This window comes from Cetorhinus maximus, chromosome 8 (assembly GCF_964194155.1).
Source record: "Cetorhinus maximus chromosome 8, sCetMax3.hap1.1, whole genome shotgun sequence".
Taxonomy (NCBI): domain Eukaryota; kingdom Metazoa; phylum Chordata; class Chondrichthyes; order Lamniformes; family Cetorhinidae; genus Cetorhinus; species Cetorhinus maximus.
Window position 1 is genome coordinate 47,890,755 of NC_135886.1, and position 12,979 is coordinate 47,903,733.

At 41.2% G+C, this 12,979-nt stretch overlaps 1 protein-coding gene across 1 annotated transcript in view; it reads right to left on the reverse strand.

Annotated features, from left to right (window-relative positions):
- The window catches only part of bcas2 (BCAS2 pre-mRNA processing factor), a 32,985-nt gene extending 20,935 nt beyond the window's left edge, over positions 1 to 12,050 (reverse strand). The window contains exons 1-2 of the mRNA XM_078546791.1: positions 11,917 to 12,050; positions 1,932 to 2,024 (exon numbers count right to left, since the gene is read on the reverse strand). Coding sequence (XP_078402917.1) covers positions 1,932 to 2,024; positions 11,917 to 12,009 — 186 coding nt within the window. The 5' untranslated portion in view covers positions 12,010 to 12,050. The remainder of the gene's footprint in view (positions 1 to 1,931; positions 2,025 to 11,916) is intronic.
- Between the last annotated feature and the right edge of the window lie 929 nt (positions 12,051 to 12,979).

Consider the following 12,979-nt stretch of genomic DNA (forward strand, 5'->3'; position numbering starts at 1 on the left):
ACAGTTCTATAGAACCCTTGTATAAAAACTCAAGTTATGCCCCTTGTGGAAAACAATGTCTAGTAATGATTCCACCACATGGAAAAAGGTCGGGAAACGGTTTGGTTGGGGGGGGGGTGCCAGCAGCACAAGAATAACTAAGGTTTTTTTTATAAAACTTAAGACAGGCTAGAAGTTCAGGGAGCTGCATCATTTTAGTCCAGAAATGTGTCGACTTCAGGGAGACCTGATTTGAAATGAAGAAGGGATGAGACTGTGTCCATGTGGAGAAATTGTTTGACTTACTTAAGGAGAACAAGGGAACATACATGTAAATTATGCAAGCACAGAAGCAGATAAGATGTCAGGCGGTTTTTCATTTCACAGAAGGTCACAGATATTTGGAAGAAATTGCCAGCTCACGCAGCAAGTGGAGATTCACTGCAAATATTCAAAAGGGAGCTGGCCAAGTTCTGGAAAGAGGTTAACACTGCTGTATACAAAGATAATTGTGATGTCGGAGGTCAGAAAGGAACTTCCCAGAATTACCGTTTTGTCTGAATTGGCCTAGGATTTATTATTTATTTAAAATCTGCTCTTTGCCCTCTCTCAGTTCATCACACGGTTGCTGGGAGATGGGCAGCATTGAGATCGAGTTGCCTAATTGTAATGAGCTGAACTTTTTTGAATGTTCATATGACTGAACTCTGGTTTGGTCTAATCCATGAATTAAGTTTTACATCTTAGAAAAACCCTGCGATGCTTCTGCTTAAAAAGTTTTATTTTACCAGTGGCCTGCTCCCAATTGTGTCTCAGCTTCCAATACTTCCATGAGCAAATTCCTCTTGGGGTGTAGAAACTCCACGCAGGGACAGATAATGTGTTCTTACTTCCCTGGAGAAGCAGGCTTTGAGGTTTCCCAGAGCCATTCGTCAGCAGTTGAGATCAGTGCACTGGGGCCCGCTGACCGCTCCAGACCCTCCATGACCATCTCCAACTGGGGGACCCACACTCTTCGGAAAGTGCTGGCAGTTGGTGATTTGTCTTGTATCTCCAGGCAAAAGGCTAGGCAAATATGGGTGATGGTCTTCTCCTCCCAGATGGTGCGTTGCTCCAAGTAACCATGTCAGCTCCAAGCAGTTTGGAAGAGGACGATTCAGAGACCTCCTACCCAGGCTAGGAAACTCAAAATCAAAGCTTTGCTGACAATCAATGGCACCCGGATCAAACACCCATGCCAACCCCTGGGCCACGCTGCATGCCCTTGCAAATGCGAAAAATACACCAGGCAGAGCAAACACTGACCAATGAAAAAATAATGAATTTTTAAAAAAGAGGGGAAAAAGTGAATCATGGTTTGCTTTAACCCTTAAAGCCACTATTAGGCAACTTCTCCTATGTATTGTCCAGGGATGTTGCCTATATCCCCAGGGGTACAGGTAGCACAGTTGGGAACCCCAGCTACAGTTCACCTTCACTCTTGAGCAGCACCAAGGGAGATTATTAGTCTGTCTCCCAAACTGTCAGCCTCGCAATCCTGTTTTGCTCCACTAGCTTTCTGGGCGATGGAGGAAGGAACTTTAAATGGGTCAATAGGTAAATGCACTGTCCAGTCCAATACGGATCCATATTGACCAAAAAAGGTCCCGGGTCATTACTGACTTGAAGAGGGCAACATTTACCAAAAAGTGTTTGGACATCAGGATTGACCTGAGAAATGGGGTAATTTATGTTGTTAAGTACTGTCTGCAGCATTCACTCACAATAAATGGCCACTTGGATGAAATATTGGAATGCTGCCAGCAGCTTTGGTTTGTATTCTTACACACTTATTTCTGTGCATTTAACAGCTGCACAACATTCTCTGACTGCTCTTTCAAATCAGCACATGAAAAGGCAATTTAGAGTCACAAATCCCAGACATCAAGTTAAAAGAGGTTATGCAGACTTACTTCAAATGCTGAATAGTCAGGTGTAGGCAGATAGCTCAGGTAATTTTTTGTGGGTCGATAACGTCTGGTCTCTTCTTCTACCAGCGCAGCTGCCTGAAATACAAGGAACGAATGTGAGGAAAGCCTAAATATTAAGAGGCCTTCCATCAATCCTTGCAAAAGCATTTTCAACCATCAACTCAGAATGGCATTGCAGGCACCTGGGAGTCAAAAATTCTACCCAATGTCAGTTGCAAAGAACGTTCATGAACTCTCAGACCTTCTGGAAAGCAAACATGTGTTGCCTATACCAAATTCAAGATTTGGAAAGGTGAGAAACAAATGGAGACCTGAATCAATTTGGGTTTACTTTATATAGAATGTACTGTCAAACATTATTACATTTATGATTCTGAGCATTATTATATTTGCAGATTAAATTTATTGTGCTTAGTTATTTCATTTTAGGTTAGAAATTATATTTGGAATTTTAATTTATTGTTTCTTTTGCAGTTGGTGTATTCCATTTCTACCTCAATCTTATTACAGGCCTGAATGCAATGGAATCAGATTGAAATCATCTTAAAAACATGGCCACAACAAAACCAAAAAGTGATTCCCTCAACTGTAAAACACTAATACAGAGGACTAACATGAAGTGTCAGATGAAGGTTTTTATTTTCAAAAAATGCACAAAGTTTTGGCAACATTAACAAAATTATAAATGATGTCAAAGATTTATCGATTTTGCAATAATTACCTTATTTTTCTTTTTTCTATTCCTGTGAATTGCACACATTAAAATACTGCAAAAATCAATTGTTAAAGAAATTGAGAATGTTGACAACACTGCTTTTGCTGAAATCACTTTCCCCGTTCTCCGGTTTCTAAAATTTCTCATTGACCTAATTTGAAGATAAACTTAATACTGCTGTCAAAAAATGCTTAATCCAATTATGTTTAAATAGCAAGCCTGTTCCTCACAGTGCAGGCAACTCAGTCCCATTTGCACTTAAATTTCTTATTAGCTGGTTTGCCCTAGATCAATTTTGTAGGCTTTGAGGTTTAGCCAGAGCTGCTCTTCCCTCTGCTGACTCTTCATGGATAAATATTCCACTAACCTACCTATGACCACCAGTGTTCTGCTAAATTCTGTTTGCCAAACCACCTGATTTGGTATTGATAGCAAACTTTGATATTGAACTTTGTGCAGATGTCCAAAGCATTTATACAAGTGGAAAAGAAACCCCAGCACAAATCCCTACAACACAACTCCCACATCACACCAACCTAAAACATATCATTTATCTTGTACTTTTTTCCTGAAAGAGAAGACAAAAAAAATCAAGACATTTTGATCAGATGATGCCAAGCCTGGGTCTTTCAGAAATGGCAGACTGTGGCATCAAAGGTGTTCCAGTTTTCAATCCAGCAAAAGCACAAATTATAGCTGCAGGACAGGAGATGAGTTTCAATTTCTACACAGTGAGGATGCTTGGAGAAGGAAGCATATGCAGGACAGAGCATTTGAAGTTTAAGAACAATACAGGAGCATTCGAAAGGACCATTCAAAAGTACCAATGATAGTCAGAGAAGGTGGAAAGATACAAACATAATACAAGCCCTGGTACGTTGACAAGCAGAAGTAAAGAGGTAAAGATCTGCCAAGTCCTTATATGTTGAACAAAAAGAGCCAGCGTTGAAATGACAGCAACATTCAAGTCTTGGGCAACACGAAATTTATAGAAAGTTAAGAGGCGAAAAGAAGCACTTTACATAAGAGGAAAAATCCAAGCTCTGGGAAACAGATTTTTTTTTTAAAAAGGGGGAGCTGAACAAGTTAAATTTAAAAATCAGAAGCAATATCAAGCCCAACTATGTCAACTGTTAAAAAAGGGCAAAAGGATGGAGATACAAAAGTTATAAGATGACCAACCTTGAGACACACTAAGAAATTAGGTTTAAATAATTGAAAAAACACTATTTTTAGCAACAAAAAAAAATGGCTAGAAAAACTCAGCACGTCTGACAGCATCTGTGGAGAGGAGGACAGAGTTAACGTTTCAAGTCCTTATGACTCTTCATCAGAACTATTTTTAGCACTCTAATATAGGAGGCCAAGCTTTAATGGATGACATAAAGATACTAGTGAGAAAGGACCTTGGCTCAAAAGATCAGGAACTAGAATCAGCATGGGTAGAGATTAGGAACAGCAAGGGTCAGAAAATGCTGGTGGGAGTAGTTTATCGGCTTCCTAACAGGAGTTATACTAAGGACAGAGCATTAAACAAGAAATTATTGGAACAAAAGCAATATAATAATTGAGACAGTCTTTAATTTTCATATGGACTGGACCAATCAAATTGACAAAGGCGATCTAGAAGTCAAGTTTATAGAATGTTTTCATGATAGTTTCCTGGAACAATACATCATGGAACCAACTAGAATAAAGCTATTTTAGATCTGGTATTATGCAATGAAATAGGGTGAATTGGTAATCTCAGAGCAAAAGGTAGACTAGAAAATAGTGATCATAATACAACTGAATTCCATATCAAGCTTGAAAGCAACATACTCCAAACATACCAAGAGTCTTAAACAAAGCCAATTACACAGGTATCAGGGGAGAACTGGCCAAGGTTGATCAGATGATTAGACTGAAAGGTTTGCTAATAAATAAACACTGGGAAACATTTAAGCAAACAATTCAAAATGTTCAACAATGTTCTTCTGTTTGCCAAAATACATTCCATTAAAAAACAAAAACTCAGCAAGAAAGATCCATCCCTGGCTTACTAGACCAGTTAAGGATAATGTTAGATTAAGAGACCTTTATAATCTTGCCAAGAAATAGTTGTCATTCTGAGAATTGGGAGTGTCTTAGAAAACAGCAAAGAGTGATCAAAAAGCTGATAGAAAGGGAGAAAATAGAATGAGTAAACTAGCCAGGAATATATAGATTACAAATTGTAAGAACTTTGACAAGTATAAAAAAAGGAGAGTGGCTAAAGTAAACATTAGTTCCTTAGAGGCAGAGACAGGAAAAATTATGGGGAATGAGGAAATGGCAGAGACATTGAACAAGTACTGTACGTCTATTTTCACAGTGGAAGGCACAAATTACATTCCCAAAATAGAGGCTAAGCTGGGGCTTTAGAGTGGAGAACGTAACTAGTGGGCGAGATAAAGAGGAGCCAGCAGATGTAGCACACTTGGATTTCCAAAAGGCATTCAATAAGGTGCCACACAAAAAGTAAATACGTAAGAGAAGGGCTCATGAAATTGGGCGTGATATATTAGCATGGATAGAGGATTGGTTAATGGACAGTAAACAAAGAGCAGGGATAAACTTCATACTTTCAAACTGGCAAGCTGCAACTAGTGGAGTGCTGTAAGGATCAATGCTAGTGCCTCAGCTAATTAGAATCTATATTAATAACATAGGCAAAAAGACCAAGAGTAACATATCAATGTTTGCCAACAACAAAACTGGTTGGGAATACAAGCTGTGACGAAGGACACAAAGGGGCTGCAAAGAAAGTGGGCAACAAGGTGGCAGATGGAGTATAATGTTGGTAAGTGCAAGGTTACCCACTTGTTAGCAACAGAAAACCAGAATTTTTTTTAAAAGGTGTGACACTTGTAAATGCAGATGTCTAGAGGGATTTGGGTGTACTTGTACAAAGTTAGGATGCAGGTACGTTAAGCAATTAGAAAGCCAAATGGACTGATGTGCTCCAATCTCCAAGGTCAAGAATAAAGAAGTCTTGCTACAATTGTGTGGGGAGGTTGATTGGCACAATTGGTTAGATGGCTATACTATGGTGCAGACTAATACCAACGGTGCAGGTTCAATCACTTAACCAGTTGTGGTAGTTCATGGGAGGCCTGCCTCCTCGTGTTGCCTTGCCCCATGTTTGATGCAGTGTTCTTCCTCAAGCTCTATAACAGCTTATGGTCCTTTGTGGACCACAGCTAATTTCCTTACCTGCTACAATTTATAGGGTGAAGAGACCACACCTGGATTAATGTGTGCAGCTTTGGTGTCCATATTCAAGGTACAGCAAAGGTTCAATAGATTGGCCCATGGGGTGAGAGTTGTCCTATGATGAAAGGCTGAGTAAATTGGGTGTATATTCACTGGAGTTTAGGAAAATGAGGTGATCTCATTGAAACATGCAAGATTGTGAATGGGCTCGATAGGGTAGATGCTGAGGTATTGTTTCCCCTAACTGAGGAATCTCGAGCAAGGGGAGAGAATTTCAGGATAAGGGGCTGATCATTTAGGGCTGAGATGAGAAGAAATTTCTTCACTCAAAGGGATGTGAATCACTGGAATTCTCTACCCAGAGAACTGTGGATTCTCCATCAATGAATATATTTAAGATAGAGAGACAGGTTTTTGCTCTCTCAGGGATTAAGGGATATGGGGAATGGGCGAGAAAGATGAGTTAAAGTCAAAGATCAGCCATCATATTGAATGGTGGAGCAGGCTCAATGGGGCATATGGTCTTCTCCTATGTCTGATGCTCTTATGTTATAATTGAATTACTGCACTGCGAGAGAATAAAAATAAAATCTGAACTGGTGCCCTGTGCTTGTAGAGAAGTTTATAGGCAAAAAATGGCAGGATCAGCAAAAAACAAATGGTGAACAAACAATGTCACAAAAGAAGGAATAGAGTCTTCACAAAAGGAATAGAGCCTTAGAGAGAGGAGTCCCAATGAATCAGACTATTTCTGGAAAAACAGTTGGAGGCGGAGTTATCAACTGCAGCAGTCAGATGGATTGGAGCGAATAAGGATAGCCGCAAGCTTGAGTTTTGGTGCAAGGCATGTGATGGTGGAGATACACATGATGTAGATATTTTACAAGACATGATACTTGATCCATGGAAATGTTCATTTGAAAAGGCTCATGGTGCTGACAGATGAATTTCTCAAAGATTTAAATTCAATTTGCGAAAGCATCATAATTAAGTTTCTCAATTTAAAAGGAGTTCTTGCACTGGGAGCAACAGATGCCATTATAAAGTTCAATTCTATGTTTCAGCTGCAGGTGCAGGAAGTAAATTTTGTCCCTGCTACTTAGCTATCACTCTGCATCACTTCTTTCAGCTGCATCATTAAGAAAATGCTAGAAATACTCAACACCAGGTCAGGTAGATTCTGCAGAGAGAGAAACAGAGTTAACATTTCAGATTGAAGGGTCATTGACCTAATACATTAACTTTTTTCCCCTCTCTCCACAGATGTTGTCTACCCTGCTGAGTTTTTCCAGCATTCCCATAAGACGTAGGAGCAGAAGTAGGCCATTCAGCCCATCAAGTCTGCGCCACCATTCAATGAGATCATGGCTGATCTGATAATCTTCAACCCCACTTTCTGCTTTTCCCCATAACCCTTGATTCCCTTACTGATTAAAAATCTGTCTATCTCAACCTTGAATATACTTAACAACCCAGCCTCTACAGTAAAGAATTCCATAGATTGACTACACTCAGAAGAAATTCCTCATCTCTGTTCTAAATGGGCGCCCCCTTACTCTGAGATTATATCCTCTGGTCCTAGACTCTCCCACAAGGAGAGAAACAACCTCCCAGCATCTGCCCCCTAAGAATCTTATATGTTTCAATAAGGTCGCCTCTCATTCTTCTAAACTCCAATGAGTACAGGCATAACCAACTCAGCCTTTCCTCATAAGAAAATCCCTCCATCCCCGGGATCAACCTAGTGAACCTTCTCTGGATTGCCTCCAATGCCACTATATCTTTCCTTAGATAAGGGGACTAAAACTGTTCACAGTATTCTAGGCGTGGTCCAACTACTGCCTCGTATAGTTTTAGCAAGACTCTTTTTATACTCCATTTCCTTTTAAATAAAGGCCAACATTCCATCTGCCTTACCTATTATCTGCTAAAATTGTATGCTAGCTTTTTGGGATTCATGTACGAGGGCCCCCAAATCCCTCTGTGCTGCAGCTTTCTTCAATCTTTCTCCATTTAAACAATATTCAGCTCCTCTATTCTTCCTGCCAAAGTGCATAACCTCAGACTTTCCCACATTATATTCCATCTGCCACATTTCTGCCCACTCACTTAACTTGTCTATATCCCTCTGTAGACTCTGTCATCCTCACCACTTGTCTCCCCACCCACTTTTATGTCATCCGCAAACTTGGCGATAGTACATTCATTGCCCTCATCCAAGTCATTTATATATGTTGTAAATAACTGTGGCCCCAGTACTGATCCCTGTGGCACTCCACTAGTTACAGGTTGCCATCCTGAAAATGCACCCCGTATCTCAACTCTGTCGTCTATTAGTTAGCCAGTCCTCTATCCATGCTAATATACTACCCCCAAAACCATGGACTCTTATCTTATTAAGTAGCTTTATGTGTGGCACCTTTTGGAAATCCAAATATATTACATCTACTGGTTCCCCTTTATCTATACTGCTTGTTACTTCCTCAAAGAATTCTAATAAATTTGTCAGGCATTATTTCCCCTTCATGAAGCCATGCTGACTCTGCTTGATTAGATTATGTATTTCTAAATGCTCTGCTATTACATCCTTTATAACAGATACCAAAATTTTCTCAATGACAGATGTTAAACTATCTGGCCTATAGTTACCTGTTTTTTGTCTCCCTCCCTTTTTGAATAAGGGTGCTACATTGGCAGTTTTCCAATCCTCTGGGACTTTTCCAGAGTCTAAGGGCTCTTGGGAGATTACTACAAGTGCATCCACTATCTCTGCAGCTATTTCCTTTAATATCCTAGGATGCAATCCATCAGGTCCAGAGGACTTATCGGCCTTCAGCCCCATTCGTTTCCTTAGTACTTTTCTCTAGTACTAGTTCTTGTATCTACTTCCTCCCCACCTTTTGCCCTGTGATTATTTAGTATTTTTGGTATGCTATTGGTGTCTTCTACCGCGAAGACTGATGCAAAGTATTTATTCAACTCCTTTGCCATTTCCTGGTTCCCCATTATTATTTCCCCAACCTCATTCTCTATGGGGCCTATGTTCATTTTAGCCTCTCTCTTCCTTTTCATATACTTAAAGAAGCTCTTAGAAAGTTTTTATATTACTTGTTAGTTTACCCTCAACGTTTATTTTAGCCCTCTACTATTTTTTCCTGTTTTTTTTCCAGAGTTTCAGCATTCATGGTATTTTGCTTGTCATTGAGTTCTTCACAAGAATTTATTTTATTGTCTTCTAATCTCTTCTCGCTCAATAAATGCAAACCTCATGGAGGATGCCCCTTTCCCTCCCAATCCACTCGCATCCCTCAACCATCCATTATTGTGCAACTCCAACTGTCCCTCTCCTGCCCTCCCCGCTCCATTCACACTTTCCTCCCCTACTCCCTCTCTCCATGTCCTCCTTGTCCATGTGCCTCGATTCCTTGCTGACACTTTCCCCTACCCACCTATCCACCTTGTACCCTCCTTATCCACCTTCTACCCCATTTACTTCTCTCCCCTGCTCTCACCATCCAAGCCCATTAACACAATTAACTGCAGAGAACCAGGCCATTCAGCCAAATTTAGTTATGATGTTTATACTCCACAGAAGGTCTCCTCCCACTCCAAATATATCTCCCCATCCTAACTCCCATATAGTTCTATTCCCTTCTTCCTCCTGGATGTATCAAGTTTCTCCTCAAATGTTTCAATGCTATCTACTTTGATCACTACAGGTGCATCAGAACAGGAGTAGGTGATTCACCCTCATGCCTGTTCCACCATTCAATTAGATCATGACTGATTTGTAGCTCAATTCCATTTGCCCACCAGTGATCCATTTCCCTTGACTTCCATTTACAAAATCAAGCTTTCTTCTGGATTTGTCCACCAGAGAAAAGAGGCTTTTTTTAATTCACTCATGGGACATGAGTGTCACTGACAAGGTCAGCTTTTAATGCCCATCCCTAAATGCCCTTGGTGAGGCGCCAAGTTCATGAACCACTGCAGTCCATGTGGTGTAGGTACACCCACAGTGCTGCTAGGGAGTGAGTTCCAGGTTTTTGACCCAGTGACAGTAAAGAAACGACAATAATAGTTCCAAGTCAGGTTGGTGCGTAACTTGGAGGGGAACATAGGAGCACCCCTAGGTTAATCAGCCCATCGAGCCTGCTCCACCATTCAATACGATCATGGCTGATCATCTACTTTGATGCCTTTTTCCCCACGCTATCCCCATATCCCTTTATGTCATTGACAGATTTCAAAATACCAATCTCTGCTTTAAACAATGACTGAGCTTCCACAGCCCCCTGGGGTAGAGAATTCCAAAGACCCACAACCCTCCAAATAAAAAAATTTCTCCTCATCTTGGTCCTAATTTTGAAATTGTGTACCCTGGTCCTAGAATCCCCAACCAAGGGAAATATCTTACTTGCATCTACCCTGTCTATCTCTAAGTATTTTGTAGGTTTTAATGAGATTACCTCTCATTTTTTGAAACTCTATAGGGCATACAGGCCCAGTTTCCCTAATCTCTCTTCATAGGACTGTCCCGCCATCCCAGGAACAAGTCTGGTGAACCTTTGTTGCACTCCCTCCATGGCAACAATATCCTTACAAAGGTAAGGACCAAAACTGCACACAATACTCCAGGTGCAGTCTAACCAAGGTTCTATACAACTGAAGCAAGATTTCACTACTCCTGTACTCAAATCCTCTTGCAATCAAGGCCAACATGCCATTAGCCTTCCTAATTTTGCATGCTGAACCTGCATATTGGCTTTCAGTGACTTAAGAGACAAGAAAACCTAGGTCCCTTTGGTGTGCCCATGCATCTGCTGCTCTCGTTCTTTTAAGTGGTAGAAGTGGCAGGTTTGGAAGGTGCTGTCGAAAGAGATTTAGCAAGTTGCATCTTGCAACTGATGTACACTGCTGCCACTGTGCATCAGTGGTGGAGGAATTGAATGTTTATGGTGGTGGATGGGGTGCCAATCAAGCAGGCTGCTTTGTCCTGGTTGGTGTCGAGCTTCTTGAATGTTGTTGGAACTGCCCTCATCCAGGCAGGTGGAGTGCATTCCATCAAACTTCTGACATGTCTAACCTATTAAATCCCTTTATCAAACACCTCAATCAAATCATACTTCAAACTTGTACACTCAAGGGAACACAGGCCAAGTATTTGGAAACTTGGGCTCGTAATTTAACCCTTTAAGCTCCAGCATTATTTTGCAAATTGGCAGTACCGCACTTCCAAGGCCAATACATCCTTCCTGAGGTATGGTGCACAGAACTGAATGCAGTACTGCAGACAAATCTTTCCTTCTTTATTTGTCCCATTATCACTCCCCTTTGACCTTGTACCAGGAAATATTTTGTCCTTTAATCTCTCCTAACCTCCATCCTACCACTGACCTATTTTTTTCTTCTTCCCATCCTCCCTAATTTCATTAAACTTATTACATCTCCAACATTTCCCAGTTCTAGTGAAAGACTATCAACCAGAAATATTAACTCTTGTTTCCCTCTCTCTCCACAGATGCTGCCAGAGCTGCTGAGTATTTCCAACATTTTCTGTTTTAACTGCAGGATGGAAGGGGTGGGGAGTGGGGGAGATCGTCTAACCAAGAAGCGTTGAACTCCAATCCCTGGTAAAGTTTCCGTCCATAGTCTTCCACTGGGGAATTTTGACAGGAGGTGAACAATGAGTGCAATCGATAATTTTTTTTAAAATTCAACAGATTTTCTTTAAATGAATCCTTAGGGAAGCATGGAGATTCTTGTGGAAGGATGCTCTAGTCCTTAATTGTTCGAAGGAAAAAGGAGTTAGTAGAGGAAACAAGCTGGGGTGTAAACACTCTTAAAATAAAGGCCAACATCTCATTCCTGTTTGTACCTAAGTTAAATTAACTGTCCCATTGCTCTATCCAGTCCCAATCACTGGCTCCAGTTAAAAAGCTGACCCCCCTCCGCCCCCCCCCCCCCCCCATCATCCCATATCTCTCCCTTCACTAGCCAACACGCTCCGGCACTCACCGCCTCTCGGACACCCGGAGCATCGTAGCCCTGATCGAAATAAGGCAGCGCATCGACCACAACATCGCCGGCCACAGCCAACGGGCCCGCCATCTTAACTGCCACTCCAGCTCACTGCGCCTGCGCGCACCTATTCCTGGTGGGAGCAGGACCGAGTGCACACGCGCGGGACGGATAGCTTCGCGCCTGCGCACAAGCCCGTTCTTTTAGAACATGCGCACACAGTATCAGTCTTCTGTTGCAGCATTCCAACAGTGAAGCACGTGTTCACATGACTTTGTGATAACCCAAATCATACATACCGCCAGGATTGACCTGGAGTCTCCAAGGAATTGAAGATCAATCTCCAGAAAACTGCTGTGTGCAACCCTGGAGAAAAATCAGCCAAACATTAAAAACGTTTATTTTTGTCATTTTATTTAAATATTTCTCTTTACTATTTAGAAATATTGAAAAGAGGAGCAAAAAGGCTGTTTGGATGACGATCAAGCATAATCCAATTGGGTAGTTTTATGTCTTGGGTAAATGAGTTCATTGGCCAACTGAACTCTAACTGCACGCCTCCCTATGTTCTCATCAATTGCTGCTTGCAATTAATAACGGGGAGAGACTGATGTAAGTTCTGACAAAGGGTCATATGGACTCGAAACGTCAACTGTATCCCTCTCCACAGATGCTGTCAGACCTGCTGAGTTTTTCCAGATATTTTTGTTTTTGTTTTAGATTTCCAGCATCCACAGTATTTTGCATTTATATAAGAATAAACAGTGGTGGTTAATTGAGACATAGGGCAGAGCACCAGATCATACGTGCTCACTCAGAAACCTCCAGAACTACACTTACAATTCTCAGTTGCCCACGCTGTACAGTGATTTGTTAGTGCTGTCACATGATTATGGGGAGTCCAGAACCAGGGGTCACAGTTTGAGGATACGGGGTAGGCTATTTAGGATTGAGATGAGGAGACATTTATTCACCCAGAGAGTGGTGAGCCTGTGGAATTTGCTACCACAGAAAGTAGTTGAGGCCAAAACATTGTATGTTTTCAAGAAGGAGTTAGACA